General features: G+C 47.9%; 6 protein-coding genes across 6 annotated transcripts; 3 read left to right on the forward strand and 3 right to left on the reverse strand.

Annotated features, from left to right (window-relative positions):
• Positions 1-1339: 1339 nt before the first annotated feature.
• On the reverse strand, positions 1340-1871 carry RPL31B (60S ribosomal protein; the record flags this gene model as incomplete). The annotated part of the gene is made up of 3 exons (XM_031148661.1): positions 1340-1543; positions 1640-1714; positions 1776-1871. 3 exons carry the CDS (start codon positions 1869-1871, stop codon positions 1340-1342), a joined length of 375 nt encoding a protein of 124 aa, XP_031007110.1.
• Positions 1872-2390: 519 nt separating this feature from the next.
• Positions 2391-3634, forward strand: rax1 (the record flags this gene model as incomplete). Its single annotated transcript, XM_031148662.1, has 3 exons — positions 2391-2551; positions 2606-3338; positions 3398-3634. 3 exons carry the CDS (start codon positions 2391-2393, stop codon positions 3632-3634), a joined length of 1131 nt encoding a protein of 376 aa, XP_031007111.1.
• A 650-nt stretch (positions 3635-4284) lies between these two features.
• csn-7a (COP9 signalosome complex subunit) lies at positions 4285-5300 on the reverse strand (the record flags this gene model as incomplete). Its single annotated transcript, XM_031148663.1, has 3 exons — positions 4285-4731; positions 4820-5203; positions 5268-5300. The coding sequence occupies 3 exons, from the start codon at positions 5298-5300 to the stop codon at positions 4285-4287; spliced, it is 864 nt and encodes a 287-aa protein (XP_031007112.1).
• A 1352-nt stretch (positions 5301-6652) lies between these two features.
• On the forward strand, positions 6653-11583 carry HMA5_0 (putative copper-transporting ATPase; the record flags this gene model as incomplete). Its single annotated transcript, XM_031148664.1, has 2 exons — positions 6653-10146; positions 10584-11583. 2 exons carry the CDS (start codon positions 6653-6655, stop codon positions 11581-11583), a joined length of 4494 nt encoding a protein of 1497 aa, XP_031007113.1.
• Positions 11584-12914: 1331 nt separating this feature from the next.
• sif3 (Sad1-interacting factor) lies at positions 12915-14696 on the forward strand (the record flags this gene model as incomplete). Its single annotated transcript, XM_031148665.1, has 2 exons — positions 12915-14220; positions 14275-14696. Coding segments are annotated over 2 exons (1728 nt in total), but the record flags the coding sequence as incomplete, so codon positions are not given.
• A 649-nt stretch (positions 14697-15345) lies between these two features.
• Ipo11 (Importin-11) lies at positions 15346-18653 on the reverse strand (the record flags this gene model as incomplete). Its single annotated transcript, XM_031148666.1, has 3 exons — positions 15346-17124; positions 17145-18329; positions 18489-18653. 3 exons carry the CDS (start codon positions 18651-18653, stop codon positions 15346-15348), a joined length of 3129 nt encoding a protein of 1042 aa, XP_031007115.1.
• Positions 18654-22619: the final 3966 nt, after the last annotated feature.

The following is a 22619-nucleotide window of genomic DNA, read 5'->3' on the forward strand; positions in this document are numbered from 1 at the left end:
CAGGCATCCGTTTCCCCTGTTCCTATTCCGGAAAACTTGATTAAATTTAATACAACGGAATAAATTGGATGTAATTTGGATCGTGGAGTGTGATGCGGGCGGGTAATGAATAGCTTGTTGGCTGGGCTGGCTATTGAGTAGGCTCGAGGAGGATTTGTACTTTCCTTGCGGACGGGCGGGTTCGATTCATCAAATAGGCCTGTGATGGGAGGAGTAAGGCGAGAAGAGGTACGCGGTAGGTAATGTGAGCAGTGACGGTTTTTGAGACTGGAGAATAAGTAGCTTTGTAATTCAGAGTTAATGAGTTGCATGTACCGTATAACTCCCTAGTCAGAGTTGTAGAAAAGATGTCCAGGCCTGCGAGGATGAGGATATGGTGTCTTATTCGACTTCATGCCGGTGAACTTCTCAATAACCCCTTGAAGGCTATTGTTTTAAGTGGCAAACGCCCTCTTTCGTCTTACTAACCATGCTGTTCCTCTTCTATTACATATTTGTACGAACAATAGAAAGACTTTAAGCATGTTGCAAAGGGACAAAGCTTGTACTGCTGGAGCATGGCAGAAGAGTAACAAGATGCTCATGGGATCATGGCATGGCTTGATTTATTTGCTGCGTAAACCAATTTGGGTTCAGGAATCGATGAATGGTATTTTCAATTTCTTAAACATTGAAATACGCTTGACGGAGCTGCGAAATAGCCCTGCGAGGTAGAGAAAGATAGAGACTTTGAATAACATCAGCGGCTTTTTATACACAGCCTCGTGCTGGACAGAAGAATCGACACAAACTATACTTCAATTGTTCTATGCCGAATGGCACATTCAAATCTCCCCGAATGCTTGCCGCTTTCTCTGTCCCGGACGAGTCTGCACTTGGGCTAGCTAGTAGAGATGATTATTTGTTTAGGACTGATGGAAATACCTCAGGGGATTGCCACAACCAGGTGGCACATGCTATAAAGCTGGAAATGTGGAATTCAGGTTCTGGCGTAGCAGTTGTCGTGGTAAGTTTGGGATATGCAACGGAAAGTAATACAATTTGAAGCAAAAAGACATCAGCACGCTCTGAGACATTGGGTGAAGACACTTCTTCTCCGAAATTCCCTATTCGTACTTCTCATTCTGGTATGGCGATATTGCAACGTAGAATGTTGAGTAATTGAAATCTTCCAACACCGATTCCTCCAAAGCCCTAGACCTTCACACTGGAATCAATCACACCATAGCGAACATCGCTGGGGAATCAAGATGACCTTTTCATTCAGAAGCTAGCCAGCATAATGCGAATCAACTCCATCCAGCCCATATGCCCTTCAGACTCAAGAATATGCGATCCTCTATTCCTCAACGACAGCCGTCTGCAATCCCTTGGCATCCTTGACATTGACAGCCTGAACGTAGCTGTACAGCTTCTCCTTAGCACCCTCTTCGTCGTTTCGCTTCCTTGAGATTCGGACGCGCAGTCTGTATGGGACACCCTTGATACCAGCCTCCCAGACCTTCTTGTTTAATTGGGGGTCGAGACGAACGTCGGATGTGCCCTGTAAAAGTAAATCTCCTGTCAGTTTCTTCGCTCCTGGCTTCGATGGTCTTGGCCTCGACGGTTTTAGGGTTTAATGTCTTGGGGTTTGCCGTACCATTGACAGAGTAGCGAACTTCTTGATCTCCTTGACGGCTCTTGGGGCGCGCTTCTTGAATGAAACACCATGGAGCTGTTGATTCAATCAGTATTTCTCTTCCTGCATATTTCCTTGCTTCCTAGGTTCGACGTACTCTCTTGTGGAGGTGGATTGTGTATTCGCGCGCAACGACATCAGCGATGGCGGATCTTTGTGCCTTGCCGGCGGGCTTCTTTCCTTTGGACGACATTTCTAGAGAGAGTCAGAACTGGGTGCTTGATCGAGACGCAATGATTGTTTGCTGCAGCTGTATAACGTACTTGGAGTTGACGGCGAGGGTTGTCGGGAAATTTCGTGGTCTTTCTTCTTCAAAAATTGAAGGTTCGTTCGTGCCAAAATTGAGCGCAGTGTGTGCGCTAGCGTAAGCGAATTGCAGGCCTGACTTGCTGCCTTGAATGCAAGGCGGCAACAAGAAGGAAATGAAGCCGAGGAGGAACTTCAACCACCTCAATCTTTCAATTCACTGATTGATTGATTGACCACCAGAAGGTCTTCCGCGCCGGACGCTTCGTCACAGTCTTGAAGTTCGAAGTTGACAATACCAGCAATTTGTCTGCGGATCAGACTGGATCACTCTCTACTCCACGCTCATTTACAACCTCTCCTTGCCCCCTCGAAGATCAACACAAACATTGCTCTCGTTATCTCGTTACCATCATCCCTCACTTCACGATCAATCGCGTCGAATCGCACACAATAAGTTCTCAAGATGGATCTCCATAATCCCTCGCCACAGCCGGATCTGGCCCGGAACAGGCTTCCTACCCTCTTTGAAGTTCTTAGCAGAAGGACATTAGCGCCAGTAGATTTGTTCGCATTCTACATCTACATGAGAGATCAACAGAGATCGGTGGACTATCTAGATTTTTGGTGTGGCTTTCTGGCTCCAGGGATTGAATATTGAATCAATACTGACTTTTGAAGGCTCGATGTCGCCCAACACATGTCGCTATGTAGGCATTATGTCCGAGAACTACGACGATCCGTGATGATTGGGACTCCAGATGGCGACAAGTCGGCCTCGAAAAGATCTTCTGCTTATTTGGAGGGAATGGGGGACTTGATTCACCCAGCAGGAGGACCATCGACGTTGATGACGGAAAAGGAGAAGAACCAAGATGCTCAAATGTCAGCTTTCCTCCGCGAAGAAGGCTCAAACGGTAACGGCATGGGACACTCCCCATCTGCAAGTTTTGGCTCGCACGCATCAAACAACCATCGCTCGACGTCAAATGATCAGCCACGGCCGAGTTTCATGAACAGCGCACATGAACAGGCATCAGACTCGAATTCCCCAGCTCATACCGTTGCGCGAGCAGATATCAGAGCCTCGGCCGAGAAGATCCTCTATACATACCTTTTACCTGGCGCTGAGCGCGAAATCATCCTTCCACACGCCATCACCCATGAAATTACCCTCTCGATCGAAGAACGCGGACGCGATGACCCAGAAGTCTTTGACGCGGCCAAGGACTACGTTTTCCAAGCCATGGAACGCGATGCCTTTCCCGGCTTCCTACGCATGAAGGCACTTGGAAACCTTGTTCCAACATCTATGATTATGAGAGTTATCCTTGGTCTCATCGCCATGTTTGCCGGATTCTGGGTAGCTTTCGTGTTCATCTTCCTAGATTACCCCAGGCACACTAGAGTCTGGGTATGTTATTCCAGTCCACCTCGCATATCTCGCACACGTTCACTAACATGACGCCACAGCTCCTCCTCCCTTTCACACTAGGCGTCTATGCCCTCTGTTCCCACCAATACCGCCTCGACCCCATCCTTGCCCTCGCCGGCTTCAGCGAATACACCTTCATGTCATTCACCAAGATCCGCGAGCCCTACGTCCGCAAACTGCTCAACAAGCGCGCCCTCATGGTCCTAGCCGTCACCATCCTAATAGACACAGCGCTAGTTGTGCTTTTTGTCTTTGTGCCCGGGAAGAGGTTGTAATTGTAATGTAAAGGAAAGGAAAGGAAAGGAAGACGTAACGGCCAGATAGTCCACATCAACAAATTGGGACAGACATGATATCTTAATTCTATTCGCAGGGAGTGGAAGGAGGAAAATCAAATGTGTATAGGGAGCGTACCTGTCTGGTAAATAGGGCAGGCAGGTTTGGGCGTTTTCAAGGAATCTATATATCCCCCCCTTGCGGCCAGCTTTGAAAAGAAGGGAAGAGGAGCGAGCGCTGGGGTTTTCGGTATGGTATGGTGTGATTGGCGCGAGACGTTGGTTTTTAATGCTTCTAGTAATGCAATACCCTCCATGATTAGCTGTGATTTTTGTGTAAATGATGTGATGTGATGTGATTATCCTATGTATGATGAAAATTTGGCTCTGTTTGGAATAGGAGGATGAAGATGTTGGTTATTGCAGGTTCATTTGGAACATTGCAACATAACATCAAATATCAATGACCCGATAGCCACATATTATGGGATTATTTGTTCTTGGATGTTTACTAACAGACTCCATCCAATAGGATATGTATCAGAATTCAGCAAAGGGAGTATGTTCTTAATCTATGCGCCATCCATGCGTGCCACCATAACGCCCCATTAGAAATCTCATTCAAAGTCATAATCTCATCACTCAATCATCTACAACCCCGACGCCAAAAGCCCAAAACTCCTCTTAAGATTCTTGCCGCCTTTCTCCCCATCCCCATCTCCCTCCATATCCACATCCTCATCATCCCTCCTGCCACCCCCAAGCTTTTTTCCCAGGCCCCCAAAGAAACCCCCTCCTCCTCCACTCTCGTCGCTCTTCGCACCCTTGCCGCCACCTCCTCCTCCACCTACACCTCCACTCTCGACCAACTTTTCGACTTCCTTGTTCCACTCCGCCTCTTCTTTTTGTCGGCGCTTGGCTTCGGTCTTGATCTGAGCGATCTGGGCTTCGAGGTCCGAGAGCGAGGTGCTGCAGCGTGATGACCAGGCTGAGAGCGTGAGGAGCATCGAGGGCGTGCTGGAGGGTGGGAGATCGCGGAGAGGAGCGACGGAGGAGATTGAGATTAGGGAGTTGTAGGGGTCAAGCGTTGCTTGGATCTGTTATTTCTCACAATATCAGTCTTATGTGCTGCAATACTTCTTTTCAGAAGCCGCCCAGTAGAGAAGAAGCAATGAAATCACATACCAATCCCGCATATATAGCACTAATAACAACATCCTCCAGCTCTCTCGGTCCATCTAATCCCAATTCCGCAATCAGGTTTGCATAACTCAATTCCTCTGGTCTTCGGGCTAGCGTCAGGAAAGACAGTTGGCGAAGCTTCAACGTCTGCGCTGTGTTCAAAGGTGGCAAGTTGGGCGTGGATATATAAGTCTTGTATGTGCCATAGCTGAAGATTTGCAGGAGAGTCAGGAAAGGGGCGTGGTCTGGAGAGGAAGAGAGTGATTGGATTTGTGGGCTGCTGAGTAGCTCGGCGAATATGTAGGTATTTGGCGCGGAGGTCGCGCGCTGGACTAGGTCGGCTGCTGCGCGGGGGGAGGAGGCGGATTTGGTGAGGGCTAGAAATGGCTTTTGTCTGGGGTTAGCTGGATGATACTTAATGGGATGACAGGAGGGAAGCTGGGGAAAGTACTTCTAGAGCATTGAGGGCTTTTGTTTGCTCCATTTTCGTGGGTTTGGTTCTGTGAGGCTCAGGTTGGTGGATGAACGGGTTGTTGATTCGCTGCCTGCTTGGATAGAGCTTTAACTCCCGGTGCTTCAAAAGCTTGTCTGGGTGTTTGGCGGGGGGGTATACCGGTGTTATGAAACTGGGTTCGTGATCTACAATGGTGCAGAGGGTTGTTTGAGAAACACCACGGGCGGTGATTGACACTACAGTAAAGTATGTGATGTTTGAAGTTGGACCTCGAGTGGTTTGAGGAGCGTTTGATCTAATCAGCTAAGCGAGGCCAGGAAGCCTACTGTAAGCTTAGCCTTGCCTTGCGAGTCTTGAGCCTTGTTAATAGCGCCCGCCATCCATCCGCGTGGTGCATGATGTGTTCCTGATATCATGACCCACCAAGACTTGCGAAGACAATTGCTACTGTAGTTACCGTACATAATTATGATCTTATTCCGTGTGTTTTCTGCATTGGGTAGGAGGATTGATGTACACGCGGCAGCAATATTGAAAGAATCACTCCACCATGTACGGGTCGAGGAGTACGCCTCGGAAGAGACTAAAACGGATTAAAACATCTGCAGGATCTATAAGCAACGCATTGACAAGAGGACGAGACGTGCAATGCCATCCCTGCCCTGTCTATTGTATTGAACCTTCGGAATATGATCTTGTTACTCTGGCTTGCCGCTCGGAGAGAATGAGATGCCTGTCATATCCTGCCTGTCTCGAGTTATTGAAATACATCGGCTTCCTCGGGCGTGTGGGTGCCATTATTGCTGCTTCTTTCGACATAATCAGACGGACAAAAAGGTGTCTTTTCCTACCCTCACCTACCTTTACTCCCCATCTTTAACCGTAACAACCATAACAACAATCACACCCCGCCCCTCTTTATAAAGTCTTTTGATAATTTGAAGTATTTCTGCCCTCTGTATTTTGTTACACCAAAGCGAAGAAAAGCGTACAGTGCAGCAAAAGAACGTTCGTTATTCACCCGCATAGGCTAGCAAGCTTGTGGCGTCAATACCCCGAAGCCGAGCGGCGTTACAAAGACGTCGACACTGAAGAAGGAACAAAAGCCGGCGTCGTGCAGGAGCTGGTCTTCTGTTCTTGTATTGTTGTACTGTACTTGGGTACATACTGTGAGTGATTGCGCCGTGCTTCGGCTTGCATGCACCATATCGCATGACAGAGAAAACATACTGACCGAGAGTCTGCATTGCAGCAAAGTGCTTGTTTGGTTGCATGTCAGATTGTAGCCGAATTCAGTATTACGAGCGCACCACCTGCTACTTATATTCAGTTGCCCTTCCTATTATTCAGCCCTGCGGCTGACAGCAGCAATTTCATTCACAATGGCCCCGGCATATTTAAAGGTTGCGACGGAAGAGTCGGATTCGAGGCCTCCACTGGGTACACCCGCACATATGGCGACAACAACTTTGAAAGTCGGCGGCATGACCTGCGGCGCTTGTACGTCTGCGGTTGAGTCTGGATTCAAGGGTGTGGAGGGGATCGGAAGCGTGTCAGTCAGTTTGGTTATGGAACGGGCTGTAATAATGCACGACCCAGAGAAAATCAGTGCAGAGACAATACGAGATACGATCGAGGATCGAGGGTTTGACGCGGAGGTTTTGGCTACGGATCTACCATCACCGACGTTCGACAAAAAAGGGTACCCGTATAATGAGGAGGAGGACGCAGAAGACGCAACTACGACAACTACACTGGCTGTGGAGGGTATGACATGCGGCGCTTGCACGTCAGCGGTTGAGAGTGGCTTCAAAGATGTCGTAGGAGTCAAGCATTTCAGTATATCATTACTGTCAGAAAGAGCGGTGGTGGAGCACGACTCCTCTCTTCTGAGTGCCGAACAAATTGCGGAAATTATCGAAGACAGAGGCTTTGGGGCAACCATTGTCGAATCAGATTTATCAAAACCCAAGACAATCAGTGTAGGAGGAGGAAACTCGTCAGGTAAAGACAAGGTAGCGACCACCACCGTTGCTATCGAAGGAATGACCTGCGGATCCTGCACATCTGCCGTCGAAGGTGGTTTCAAAGATCTGGAAGGACTAATACAATTTAATGTCAGTCTACTGGCAGAACGTGCGATAGTCATACACGACCCCTCAAAACTCTCCGCAGAACAAATTGCCGAAATCATCGAAGATAGGGGGTTCGATGCCAAGATCCTATCAACAGATTTAGGGTCCGCAAACCAGACCTCTGACGCTACCTCGTCCCAATTCAAGGTGTTTGGAGTAAGAGATGCAGCAGCTGCTACAGCGTTAGAGGCCAAGCTTCAGTCATTACCTGGCGTTAATTCTGTAAAGATCAGCCTCGCTACTTCTCGACTTACCATCAACCACCAACCCAACATCGCTGGCCTTCGCGCACTAGTTGAGCTTATTGAAGCCCAGGGCTACAATGCTCTTGTGGCAGATAACGATGATAATAACGCTCAACTTGAGTCACTTTCCAAAACCAAGGAAATCACAGAATGGCGAACCGCCTTTAGGACATCGTTGATGTTCGCTATCCCAGTCTTTTTGATCAGCATGATCTTTCCTATGATCCCGTTTTTAGACTTTGGAAGCTTGATAGTTTTCTTTCCCGGTCTATATCTCGGCGATATCATCTGTTTAGTCCTTACGATACCCGTCCAATTCGGCATTGGAAAGCGTTTCTATATTTCTGCATTCAAATCGCTGAAGCACGCCTCACCCACTATGGATGTCCTAGTTGTCCTTGGTACTTCTGCAGCATTTTTCTTCAGCATTGCAGCCATGATTGTTTCTATCTGCGCTCCACCTCATACTCGACCCAGTACTATTTTCGATACGAGCAGTATGCTCATTACTTTTATTACCCTCGGACGATTTCTCGAGAATCGAGCAAAGGGTCAAACCTCCAAGGCGCTCTCAAAACTTATGTCACTCGCTCCATCAATGGCAACCATATACGCAGACCCCATCGCCGCAGAAAAAGCTGCCGAAGGTTGGGAGGTTGCAATTGGTGCCGGAAAGGAACCAAAAGAATCTACCCAAGAAGGCAACGCAGCAGAAGAGAAAGTCATTCCTACCGAACTCATTCAAGTTGGCGACATTGTCGTTCTACGACCTGGTGACAAAATTCCAGCTGATGGAACAGTCACTCGAGGGGAGACATATGTCGATGAGAGCATGGTGACTGGAGAGGCTATGCCAGTTCAAAAACGAAAAGGCAGCCTCCTGATTGCAGGAACTGTAAATGGTACAGGCAGGGTGGACTTCCGAGTCACAAGAGCTGGTCGCGATACGCAGCTCAGTCAAATCGTCAAGCTTGTGCAGGAGGCTCAAACTACAAGAGCACCGATTCAACGTCTTGCCGATATGATCGCTGGGTACTTTGTGCCTACCATTCTCATCCTTGGATTCCTTACATTCAGCAGCTGGATGATCCTAAGCCATGTTCTTTCTCATCCACCCGAGATCTTTTTGGACGAAGCCAGTGGCGGCAAGTTCATGGTTTGTGTAAAGCTCTGCATCTCAGTCATTGTCTTTGCTTGTCCCTGTGCGCTTGGCCTCGCTACACCTACCGCTGTCATGGTCGGAACTGGTGTTGGTGCAGAGAATGGAATCTTAGTCAAAGGCGGTGCTGCTTTGGAGACTGCAACCAAGATTACCCAAGTCGTTCTTGATAAGACCGGAACTCTTACCATGGGCAAAATGAGTGTTGCCAAGTTCAACCGCGTTTCAGCGTGGGAGAGCAACGAGTGGAGAAAGAGACTGTGGTTGTCGATCATTGGGCTCGCAGAGATGGGCAGTGAACATCCCATTGGCAAAGCTATCCTAGCAAATGCGAAGGAGGAACTTGGCCTGGGCATCGAGGGGACTATCGACGGTAGCGTCGGTGACTTTGAGGCAAGCGTAGGAAAAGGTATCAGTGCTCTCGTCGAGCCAGCTACCAACGCCGAACGAACCCGTTACCGCGTACTCATTGGCAGTGTGCGCTATCTCCAAGACAACAAAATCGTTGTTCCCCAAGAAGCAATCAATGCCTCTGAAGAAACCAATCTGAAAGCCGCCGGTCCCTCAAAGACCACATCAGCAGGAACAACCAACATTTTTATCGCAGTCGACGGCTCCTACACCGGGTATCTCTGCCTCGCCGACACTGTAAAAGACAGTGCCCGTGCCGCCGTAGCTGTCCTGCACAAAATGAACGTCAAAACAGCCATCGTGACCGGCGACCAACGCTCCACCGCCCTCGCCGTAGCCCGCATCGTCGGTATATCGCCCGAAAACGTCCACGCAGGCGTAACGCCCGACCAGAAACAAGAAATCATCCGCAATTTTCAGAAACAAGGCGAATGCGTCGCCATGGTCGGCGATGGCATCAACGACTCTCCCGCGCTCGCAACGGCTGATGTCGGCATCGCCATGGCCTCTGGCACAGACGTCGCGATGGAAGCCGCGGACGTGGTGCTCATGCGTCCCAACGACCTTATGGATATCCCGGCCTCCATCCAACTCGCGCGCTCGATCTTCAACCGTATCAAGCTCAACCTGTCCTGGGCCTGCGGATATAATCTCATCGGCCTCCCTTTCGCCATGGGATTCTTCTTGCCGTTTGGATGGCATTTGCATCCTATGGCTGCTGGCGCGGCTATGGCCGCTAGTTCCGTAAGTGTCGTTGCGTCTAGTTTGCTCTTGAAGTTCTGGAAGAGACCGCAGTGGATGGAAGACGCGCTGGTGGAGGAGAGGGGACAGATCCAACGGAAGGGGAAGGGCTGGGGGTTTATGGGTAGGCTGGGTGATGTGGTGAAGAGTGTGACGGGACGCGGGAGGAGGGTCGAGGAGGAAGGGTATGTGCAGTTGAATACTCTAGAGACTGTATAGTTTGCATAAATGAAAACTTTCTTTTGTTTTGCTTTATTTCATTTGCGTTTTAGCGTTGCGTGATGAATGCGGGGGGTGTGCTTTTGGGATAGGCGTGCCTGCATTTTGTTGATGGATGAATGGCATGTTGTGATATCTCAGGATAGATACAGTAGATAGGGGAATATAAAATATACATACTCTCTATAAGTGACTATCTTACTAGAAGACTATCTATCGTTCCTATGCTTGAGGAAATTTAGTTAATAAATATAGTAAGTAGCCGTCAGAACAGCCATTGCGGGTACACGCACCCACCTAAACTGAAGCTAGATGAGTTATATAAGTGTTTTTCTAATAGTATTTTACTGAAAAACTAATTATATAGCTAATGGCTGTGCGAAAGCAGAGCAGCCAATCACAGATCGGCGGGCCTAAAGGTTTCAGGCATAAATCTAACCTCCTTATCGCCAGACATCAACAAACTCAAACCCAACATCATGATGGAACCAGCAGCCAACTCTCCACAATTCCCCCTCTTCACCCGCCTCCCCCCAGAACTCCGCACTCAGATATGGCGTCTCGCCCTACCCTACGAGCTCAAACCAGCCCCAGCCCTATTCTTCTACAAAAGAGGCTGCTGGGAACCCAGTCGCTCAATAGAAGGAGAGCCGTATCGAGGCCCGAATGATGAGCTGGAAAATTTGTATTTCAAATTTCATTGTGAGTTGCTGGATCATGTTGAATATGCCATGCCGCTTGTGGGTGTTAATCGGGAAGCGAGAGGGGTTGTGGGGGAATGGTTGGGTGCCCAGGGTAAGATGGGGATTCGGATTGAACGGCGTGGGGCTGTGCAAGGGGTTGGCAACGGGGAAGGTCAAGATCAAGATCGAGAGCGAGACCAGGAAGAGGAAGAGGATATGTGTTCTAAATTTACGTTCACACGTCCTTACAACTCAGCACAAGACGCGCTGTTCGTCACACAAGACACCTGGAACGATTTCCTCACCGAACCCTCAGATCGGCAATTCGAGCCTGATCTACTCTTCGTAACCGTAACGCTCTGGGCTGATCCTAAGATCCTCGCCATTCCAAAAACTCTTATCCAGGATCACGATGCTTTGCGTTCTTTTTCGGACATCTTTATGTCCTTTGATGGGTTGGAAAAGCTACTCGTTATCGTTAATGATCTGCATCTGCATGTGGATGATGGGAAGAAACGGTGGGAGTTTGGATTTGAGAGTGTGAAGCGAGGAGGCCTGGTTTGGAATCTTGATAAGAGATCTTTTGAGTATGCGGACGGTGTGGCGACGGGTGAGGAGGTTTTGGGCGTGGAGGAGGCAAATGGAAGTATGGGTGAAGGGTTGACAAATGAGCGGAAGAAGGGCTTTGAGATATGGCCTGCGGTTGCTGTTAGGAGATAGATAAATAGGTATGAATGAATGGGTTTTATTGCTAGACTGGAATGGGCCCTCATTATAGCTCAAGAATACGTACAGTACGCGTGACCTTGTCTAATACTTTCCTCGTTTTAGACTAGAAACCTTCTGGTCTGATGGTTCTAAGGAATCGGGTTTCCATACCGAACTACGTCTGGTAACTTGTTGAACATATTTAAGGAGCTGGGTGTTTTCTATTTCACGAACAGCTCTAAGGTAAAGATCCCTCGAAGAGTTTGTCTACTAAAATGCTATTACCTAAAGCGTCGCGGTTTCTGATTCGGCATTATTGTAGATATTGGAGTGTGTACGCAAATTCTCAATACAGACGCCGGAACTACCGACAGCAACGTCTAGAATCACTTTTCATCGAGCGTTGTGCATTGTGTCAATATAGACGATGCATAAAAATCCAAAGGAGATAAGCCGAGCAGTTTGGGGGGAGTTTCACTTTTGTTCTTAAAGATTTTGGGGAGGGGTTGTGTATTCCTTGGAAATGGTAATAATTGCACCCATTGAGATGTCCTTCTTTCTTAATTTTGAAATCCGGAGAGATGAATTGTCAGAAGAAATAAGGAACACTTCTTCTTCAAACTTTGTACGATAGATGGCAGCTGTCGTCAAGCATGAAAAACGTTTTGGGAAAAGATTCAGAAGTGACACTTGCAAAAGGAAAGAAAGAAAAGCTAGAATTCAAGGCCTATAAAATGCTGTAAGGCCACAGATAACTAAACGTGATATAACATCGTATGTACAAGCAAAGACGACCCATCTACCTTGTATTTGTACATCTCTTATTTGCTTCTGTTACGGAAACCGGGCATCAAACAAACGTGCACGGCACAAACGACACTGTAAAGAAGGTAACTTGCTTCAACGGAGATGGTAGAGTATCAGCGGATGCATGAACACTCTTTCCCATAAAGGACTTGTTTCGGGTGAAAGAGTGTAGAAATCTACTTTTTCTTTGCGAAGTTGTTGTTATAAAATAGATACAGATAGACCGGTGTGGCTCTAGACGACTGTCCTCGCTTCACATTTATGACGAGGAGCCGGGTGTTAAGCTCCTTCAGACTTCAGTCCATCTAGCATTTGTAAATATGTATAATATAATGCTTCGCATCCAGAACAACAAGCCATTTGCATTCGCCTAGATGTCTCGGTTTTCTTGGCGACACCAATAACATATTTTCTTGACCATAGCAATACCCAGCAGAGGACCTCCAAACATGGTTTGTTCCCAATTTCTATATTTTGACTGGGACAGGGCTTCCAAAGATTCTAGGACTTCAGTTACTGAATATTTTACTTTACAGAATACAATTCCCCGCGAGCGTCCTTCAACGGCCCAACCTTCTAATGGCTCCGGTACCCCTCGAGATCGCGCACCTACTCGCCTCATATCTGTAGACAACGTCCTTCAATATGCATCCCAAATCCCTTCTGGCCAAGCACGCGGTCCACCAGGCAAACGGCCTGCGCCCAACACCCCCCGACGTCTAACTGCTGGTGGGAATATAGCTGCGAGGGTAGCAGCACAGAAAGTGCCTGGTCGAAGCACGAAAGTTAGTGAGAAGCTGGTCCTTATCCCCGAGACCGATCAGGATGCCTCAGACGAGGAGGATGATGGTGAGGTAGAAGGAGATGATGGTCCATTGAGGGATGACGAGATGGATGTACTGAAGAAGAGGGGAGGGATCCGTGGGAAGAGTTATGCGGAGAGGTTACCCAAGGCGAAACGGACGGATAAGGTGGCTAGAGTTACGGCGTATTGCACGGCACAAGGATATAAGATGATGCTTACGGCGGCGTTTGTGAAAGAGAGGCATGGTGCCAAGACGAAATTGTATGATGACTGTCTATACACAGTCTACCACCTACCAATGCTTCCAGGAAGTGAAGGGTTCCGGATCAAAAGCAGTCCGGTCTTGAAGAGTCCTGGTGGGAAAGCGGTTCTAGATGAAGAGATCGAGAGAAGCGAGAATCGGGATTACCACGAAGGATATTTTGAAGATTCAGAGACGTACGGTATTAGAGGCGACGAAGATAGCCCCCAGAACGAATCCGAGGAAGACCGAACAAGAAGGGAAGAAGAGGGTCGTAGAACTAGGGAAGCCACCCGAGTCAAAGAACAAGGGCACCGAGGAGACAGCCCGAATCGAATTGCACCCGACGCCACAGCATTCGCCGAGATGTTCGTTTTCTCTTATGGCGTCGTCGTGTTCTGGAATTTTACAGAGAACCAAGAGAAGGACATCCTGGCCGACTTAACATTCTACGGGCACGAAACAGGGACCTCATTACTTTCCCGACCCATCAAAGAGGACGATTTTGAAAAGGAAGAGCTCCATTTCGAATACAGTCCCAGGGTAGAGAGACCGCGAGTGTTCAACGACATGATTACGCTCCGAAGTGGCGATCATATGATCAAACTCTCCATAAGCCACGCCATCGCGCAGAGCACAAAACTAAATTTCTTCGAAGAAAACATGTCAAAAACCATGCTAGACGCACAACATGTACCCAAACACATGGCTCTTACGGGCCAGCTAGGCATGTCTCGGAAAGAAATCGTCAGGATCTTAGGCCGGCTCTTCAAGAGTCGTGTAGACGTCAATCTTTGTACGTCCCAAATCGATCCCTTTGCAATGTAAACAGCTACTAATATTGTCCTAGCATCTAACATCCTCGACGTCCCTAATTTTTTCTGGGATGCCGAACCCACTTTGCACCCGCTCTACTGCGCCATCCGCGAATACCTCGAAATTCAACCCCGCATCACAGTCCTCAACGAGCGCTGCCGCGTATTCCTCGACCTCGCCGAGATCCTCTCCGACTCGATAGCGGACACGAAAATGTCCACCATAACATGGATCATCATCGTGCTAATCGTCGTTAGTATCGCCGTCACGGTCACGGAAGTGGGACTCAGATTTGGATTATTGCAGAAGGGACGAAGTAATGGCGATATTGGGGGCCTGGCTATTGGAGGTAAACAGTGGGAAGAGTGGAATTTCTCAAGGAGTGATTTTAGCCAGAGGCAAGTAGCGGATATTTGTGGAGCGGGCATTGTGCCGGAGAGGTTAGCTGAGTTGTAGATATAGTTACTTTGTGCTTCTATGCTTGCGGCTGTGATTTTTGCATTGCGTTGCGTTGCATAGCTATGGTGTTCTGGCGTTGTATATATTCCTTTAGAGTAGGACTGGGTCAATATTGATTGGCTTATTGAACATTACTTGTCTATTGATCCACCCCTGTTCATACATGTCAATGTCCTGATGTATTTATAATTAGAATGTTTAAAAAAGCTTGCCTACAAGTTCGGCAGATCAGATAACGCTGTGAAAATGCCTCAAGTTTTCGTTTGAGCGAACCATGGTTTTAAGCAGCTGGTCTTTCTGCAAGACATTTAGTGACAAATTACACGTCTCCATACCCCCATTCTCAGTCAATTATCAAGCTGCGAATCCGGCTTTGCATTGCGTTCTATACCGGTATTACCGAAGCGTGAAGGTATTCCAGTGTTTTGCAGGTATGTATCTAGTAAGAAGCCACACATCTGTGCATGTTACACCATGGCCATGGAAGGCCTAGTTTGCAGTTCAGTGATAACGCCCGCGAGGAGTGCAAAAGGATGTCGTAGGGGTAGTGGTATGTATATTTTGCCAATAGTTCAAATTCAGGATATCGGTCCTTTCGCAGGGTATCTAATGATTAATCTACACATCTCTCCTCTCCTTATATCCATCAGCCGTTCTCCCAAAATGCCCTCGGCTCATTACTAGCTTCGGTCCCCAGCCTCTGGAAGCCTTGAAGTACATCTTTATCTACATTAATCGAGAAGTTCGCATGGAAAGAGTCTTCGCCCCCACACGCATTGACGACGCCCTGCAAGCGCTCCTTAACGAAATTGAAGGTATGAATGGTATGCACTGGATCGCCAGCACTATGAAGCCGCTTCCTTATATCTTCCGGACCCTCGTACTCGTTCCCTTCACTCTGCAACCAGATCAAGTTATCACCGCCATCGTCACGGCCGGTTGACATCTCGGTAATAACAGAAGTCCACATTGCAAAATAATCTTGGAGCCGCTCGAGAATGACGGGCGTCATGGGTGGCGGCAGTTCTACGAGGCGCGAGAGAGCTAGACACGAGAGTTTCTGCCTGTCGATATTCGCCATGCTATCAAAATGGCGGAACCACTCTGTGCTCAGCCACCTCCAGACTTCATCTGCATTCCCGATAGAACCAATGATGGTAAGAAAGACATTTGGGTCCGCGAGCGCGAGTCGTGCGAGAATGGTGAAATAGTCTGTCTCTACGACATCGTCAAGCTTAGGGTACCGACGGTTCGGACCAGCAGTTTGGTGGGCATCCCATGCATCATGGAGTCCTTCAAATATTTTCTGGCTGTAGCCGCATTCGTGTAAGTCTTTGGCAATGAGCGTGATGCCTTGAGAGCCTCCAATCTTCTCTGCGGCACGTATGAGGTTCTCCACTATGGATGTTACTTGACCTGCCATTTCACGCCTCTTAACGCCGAGCAGGTTCGACATGTATGAGAGGACACGTAGGCGGATGCCATCGCTGAGCATAACTTCGGGGGCGAGTAAAATATAGGATTCGACGATATTGAGTACTGTGCGAAGGGTATCGGAACCGATTTCAAGGAGGGCAAAGGCGGCCTCGACGAGCGACACTACCTCTGATGGAGCAGGAGCAGGGGATTGGGCGAGAATGGTAGACCACAGCTCGAGGGCTTCGTCCATGAGGTAGATTTGCATTTCTGAACCGGGCTCAACGGCTCGTTGGATCAGCGGTAGAATCATGGCATGATATCTTTGAGCCTGTTCCTTCATGGCCATGACCAGTGTAGAAAGGAGAGTCAATATGGCTTGCTTCAAAAGGTGTTCTTCGCCTGATGCTTCCCACAGACCGGGTAATATTGAGACAATCTGGTCAGCGAATGGAGAAATGTTGTTTTCCAGCCGGACTGCTATGACTCTGATTGTTTCAAGAATTGCCATCTTCGTTTCCGTATTTTCCACCTCTTGAATCAGACTCATAAGTCTGTTGAGATAGTCTGAAGCGTAAGGAAGAAACCCGTCGGGCACAAAACTAAAGTCATCGACGACGATTTTAAATTGCCTCGCCGCGGTAACGCGAACAACGTAGTCGTTAGTCTCGTCCTCTGATTTCAGAAGATGTTGAAAGATTTGATAAACCAAAGGTCTGTTTGCTTCCGAGATGCTAATGGTGATCCACTGCCCAAGTAGGATAGCAATTCTCCGTCGCAGGACTTTGTAGCCAGGCCCAGTCTGTTGAACGTCATTAACCAGCGTTGAAGTGAGGAACGAATTGAAGTCGAAGCTTTTAAAGACAACCGGGGCTGATAAGCCCATTGCCGTATATACCGCATCTTTCGTCACCACCGTACTATCACTTCCACCAGCAACAGACTGAAAAAATGATAGCAACGGCTGCACAAGAAGGTCCTTGTAGTTTATGACCAAGTCCATGAACAGCTTTTCCGAGCATGGTCGACTTCGAATTCCGATGTATCACCACCGCCTTCTTCTTTGATCTCCCATTCATCTTGGTCATCTTCCCATGCCTCGAGATCAGCTTGACGGAAGACAAAAAATTTGGTAACAATGACGTTGGCAAGTTGGGCGACGAGATTCTCAGTGAGTAATTCCGTTTTGATAAGCGCCACACCTTTCTGTTGCTCTGCTTTTACCTCAGGTGTTTTGTATTTAAATGACTGGGCAGGACTGAACACCATTCTGAGGCAGCCGCGCAACAAATTTAAGCCCTTGAGGCACAGTTTTTCCATCACCGGTCTTTGATCTTTGGAATCATCATCTTTATTGAGAGATTTTGCGCTGAAGTCCTGTGATTCTGAGCCATAGGAATCGCCGAACTTGACTATTAAACCGTTATACGCTCGTACTAAATCCAGCGAACTAGGAAGAAGCGCAAATGCTGCCGGATGTATCACTGACATCTGAAGATGAAGCTTTGAGAACTGGACCAGATGCCTTTCAACCAATTCTTTAGCCGGAGATACCAAGAATGGAGGATCTTGGGATACCATTTCAAGAAACTGGCCGAACTGAACTTGAGAGAGCTCCCAGATTTGCTGAACGTCCGTGGAGTGGTTGGGATATTCGTAACCAACAATGAGCAGACGTCTGAGGATCTTGATGGAAAATAGACTGTTCTCCAAGGCATCCATAGCTCCGGCTTCGTCGTCCCCATTGCCTTGTAGAAACCCCATCCATATTGCAACCTTCTGAGTATATATCTCGTTCAACAAAAATACGATCTCAGGTGTAATTGATTTTAAACTCGTTTGGGAGGCGCGTAATCTCGCAGTCGACAACTCCTTCACCACTTGTAACATCATCAGCATCCCCCGTCGCAGGTGTAGCTGGTTCGTCTGATTTGCGGACCGCAAAATCTTGATCAAGTTCGTGAGGACCTCTGGCCAATCGAGCGGATAGTCTATTCGGACGACTTTGGAAACGACGAGGGCGTTCTGCAGGGCGAGTTGTGTATTGGCCTCCTCGATCCCTCCCTCTATCAGATGTGACCGGATCTCAGCCTTCTCTTCCTTGGTGATGGCATTGATGGCTGTCTTCCGCCAGTACTTGTCGATACCATTTTTCAGTTGGATTATAGCAAGATATCGGACTTCAGAGGGTAGGGATTTGTCCAGGTATACTGCCTGTGAAGAGATTGTCAGTGATTGCCATAGAAGCTGGAGAAATTCGTGCTGGTGGGGAAGAGCCACAAGCTGCATCGATGTCTGACATGCCATGCCGAATTCAATATCTACAATGCTAGATGCGATTTTTGGCGTCCATGTTAGGAAGAATTTACTTACCTGCAGTAATGTGTAGTAACCCCGCTGCGTCTCCCACGATTGAAGCTGTTGCGTGCCGGTTTGGATGTGCACTTGCTGAGAGGATCCCGCTGACTGAAGAGCTAGATAAACTTGTTGCGGCGTAAGAGGCGCAGCTTCGCCAGGGACCTCAATAGCAAAAGCCATGGTGTTGTGCAAGGAAGGTCAACAGCTGGTGTCAGATGGTGTTTCAAAAAGTTTATTGCTCGCTTGGTGGGGCAAGCGGCTCCTCCTAAGATGTCGACGTCCCACCCCACCTCAAGTGAAGGACTACAGGTATGTTACAAACTTCGTACACGCCTTTGCTTACAGTATATAATACTATATCACAACTTTCACAACCATTTGAACTTTATGTTGTTCTTACATGTTAATATTCTATCCTGGGCACATGTCTACTTTGCAATCTCACAGGCTAACTAATTGTTTCTTCCTCAGCACTCAGGCGAAGAAACAATCAGCCAAAGCACGACGGGCGTCACCGGCATCAACTTCTCCAAGCAACTATACCGAGTCCGGGAATGTAACAGGATCCCAACGACGGTGTCTTTTTGAGTCAATATAGAGACTAGCCTGGACATTCCACGCATCACGGGCTCCATCTATGCTATCTTGAAAGGCAACGTATATACCGACTGGATTGGCCTTGACCCAGCGAAAGTTGGCGTACTGGTGGGCTTCACGCCAGTAATATTCGATTTGGTAGAATGTACTGCGCGTGCTGGCGCCGCGATTACGATGAATGAAAAGATAGAGTGTTCCATTGACCAAAGGAAGTATCGGAGTACTGATAATCTCGATGGAGCATCTTCATCTTGACGATGTCCAATCTTTTTTGCAGGCTTCCTCACGGGATGCTTGAGCCCCTCCGAGCTGATGGGGCGCATGATTGGAGTTACCAGATCGGCCATGATTCTCTAACAACCATTAGCCACCTTTCAGTCTTGACTGACAAGATTTGATTTACGTTTGACGAAACAAGTGTGTAACTCCGACCCTTGAACGGTGGTCTTGATCATCGTTGGTAAGGCCAGCTTCGCTAGTCCTTCAACTCGTCCGCCGAGCATCCTCTCGGAACAAGCTTGAAGTTGAGGATGGCCACTATGCCGTTGAAGCATACCGGAAGTTTGGTACCCGTTGCAACAAGACGCTCAAACAATATCTTATTATCACGATCCTTGAAAGGATTCCCAGTGACCTCACAAACGAGATAGTAGCCGCTCTTATCAGCGCGGACCTTGTACGGCTCAGGCAGTTCCGCATGAGTGCAGATCTCAGCGATTTGTGAGAGACAGTCTCTGACAGCAGAATACTTCGCCGCCAAGAATATATATGAAGCGTAGGGGAACTCCAAGAAAGGATCAATCATTTCACTCTCGATGAGTTCTGCATTCCGGTCGGGTTCTTGTGGCAAAAAGAGTCCCGTATCACTCTATTCCAATTTGCAAGGGTCAGTTCGGGCAATCAAGGCCGCATAAAAGATATAACAAACCTGGACTAGTAGATTTGAGGTAGGAAAGTACGAGGGGAGCTAAGATTGATACTTTCCAATTCATAAAGAGGAGCATATCTTTGATAGCACCACCGAGTCGGCTCATAGGGCGTAATATGAGGCGTAGCACGACGGCTAGAGCTGCTGCGACTGAGCCTGCAGCTCTCTTAATGACTGAAAAGTCAGGAAACATGACCACCGATCTCACTTCGCCATTCGCGGCGTTCATCAATTTTCGTTTCTTTCCTCCACCCGAGACTCTCATCCATTGATGACCTTCGCTTGTTGGTCTTTGGTGCAACCGCCAAGTTCAGTAGTCCCACTAGTCACTGTGCCTCTTCTGTATCTGAATAGCGTGCACCTTCTCCTTGCTGTGGTAAATAATGGCTTGTTTTAGCATCTGCGTCGCTTGCATACTTAGGATTCTCGGTGGATTCTGATCTTTGCTGGCTCATCCTAACATCTCTCGCAATTGTGTTCGCAGATTCCTCGATATCTTTATTTATGCTTGAAGTTGAGCTAGTTCTCGAGGGAGGATGGGCTAGGGCATTGCTGTCGATAGTTCTGGCATCTGTGTGTAAACCAAATGATGTATGGGAGTTTGATGTAGTAGCAGGCTGTACAATCAAGGTCAGCCGTATGTTTTGAGGTGCTAATCGGAATGATACGTACAATATTGGAGATGGATATGGACAGCTCGAGCTCTCTGATAAGTTGCTCGCTTGCTGGATCCTCTGACCCTGCCTCTCCCTCTCTTGTTTTTGTATTCAGGAGCTCGCTTAGCTTATCCGTTGGCATGGTTGACGCCCCGATAGGATTGCTCAGCGAATCTGGCGGCTCGCGTTCTCCAAGACGGCTGACATACTGAGCCTTCATACTGACCCCCAATGTATGGGCTTTGAGGTTATTGAGATAGTTGGCGCATTGACCAGCATTCACCCTTCCGAAGGTGTCCGGCGGAAAGTAGATATACCATCCACCAGAAGGATGGGAATCTGCGCGAATGCCTGTTGGATGGAAGTCCTTGATGAGCCTGGTTATGTACCTGAATCTGTTGGTGCGGACTTCGCATTGTTCTCTGTTCAAGAAGACGTGCGGAATGCCAGAGAGTTGTGGCGAAATAAGGTCCGTCTCGATGTGAAAGAACACCTGGGGATGACCAGCGGGCTTATTCAGATGACTTGAAGTCTCGGAGGTTCTGGAGACGTTGTTTTTTGCTTTGTTGCCAGCCATTGCGTCGTTAGGAGTTGAGGGTAGCAAAAGCTATTCGGCAGCTATTCATACGAAGTCAGTAAGGGACAGCAAACGATTGATCGAGCGTGAAGATGATTCACGTTGTGCGAGTGCTATCAAGCAAATCCCCCCCTCAAAGCGTGAGGTTGAGTTTGTAAGATGTGGTTCATAAAGAAAGAAGGGTTGCGAAATGGAAGGAAAATTATCTTTAAGGCAACAACACGCAGTTTAAGTGAATTCAAATCGGTAGACTTGAAAACCTAGAGTGCAAGATAACGGACCTTGAGGAACCGAGTGGTATCTAAAGCTGCACTAAATTGGCCGCTTTCAGTCTATTCACGAGATTATCACACGTATATTACTGAAGTTGCCTAAAGCTGCGAGCATAGCCATCGACGAGAATTGTTGATTCTTCTGGGACTCGATCTTACTTCTTATTCATCATTACTCCATATTCTTGGCAGTTAATTACCCATCTTTGAAGTGTCCATATAGGATAAAACAAGTCACCTGCTCCTATTCATACTTTTTGACTTTGACCGGTTATACACTTTCCCGGATGAACCTCACCATATTAGTTTAACCAATCAAAATAACGGTTGGATCAACTTCGGCAAGGAATGATTATAGTTGCAGATAATACGCGCATACTAGGCGGAACAACTCTAATCAAACTTAGCCTGCAAGGACCTGACGGTTTGAATTCTAAGAATATGGTCTAGTACGGAGGTTCAATCCCTTCACCACTGCGTTCTCATGTTCTCGAGAGGAGACCTATTGCTTTTGCCAATTTAATGCTCCTTGCCTCGCCCCTTATTTTAAGCGACCACGTGCATTTAAATAGCGCCCTTGGCTGTCTTCGGTGGTGCGCAGAGTCTGCCTGGGTCGAACATTTATTCGATTGGCTGCAGGCCTGTCAATTAACAAAAACACCACCAAATGGAACCTATCTTCGTAACGGTGGCAGAACGGACTGCGCATGCTGAGAAGTGACAGAAGTCCCGTCAGGATACAGATCAATTAACTACCTAAGCATTGCAAAAATGGGGTATCCCAAGACCAATGAGGGAGCTTTTGATCAGAGGAAAGGCTGCAGAACAGCCGTGGAGTGTATGGAGAGTAGTCGCGCTCGAGGGAAAACAAAGTCATGCTAATGATATCGATCCCATGATTGATCGTCTGAATATTCACTTTGTTGACTGTAATGAATGGCCCTTGGCTCATCAGCTACAGTGCGACACTATATCAAGTTTGTGGTCATCTATCTTTCCTTTTTGAGACCCGCAAGGCAATGGCTTTCATTCATTCCAATCAGCCGCTACTTTACTCCCTGGCATCCTAATACAGTAAACTTTGCGCTCTTGCCTTCACCCGACGGGTATCGGGTA

The sequence above is a fragment of the Lachnellula hyalina genome (genome assembly GCF_007821495.1).
Source record: "Lachnellula hyalina strain CBS 185.66 chromosome Unknown contig00033, whole genome shotgun sequence".
In the NCBI taxonomy this organism is placed as follows: Eukaryota; Fungi; Ascomycota; class Leotiomycetes; order Helotiales; family Lachnaceae; genus Lachnellula; species Lachnellula hyalina.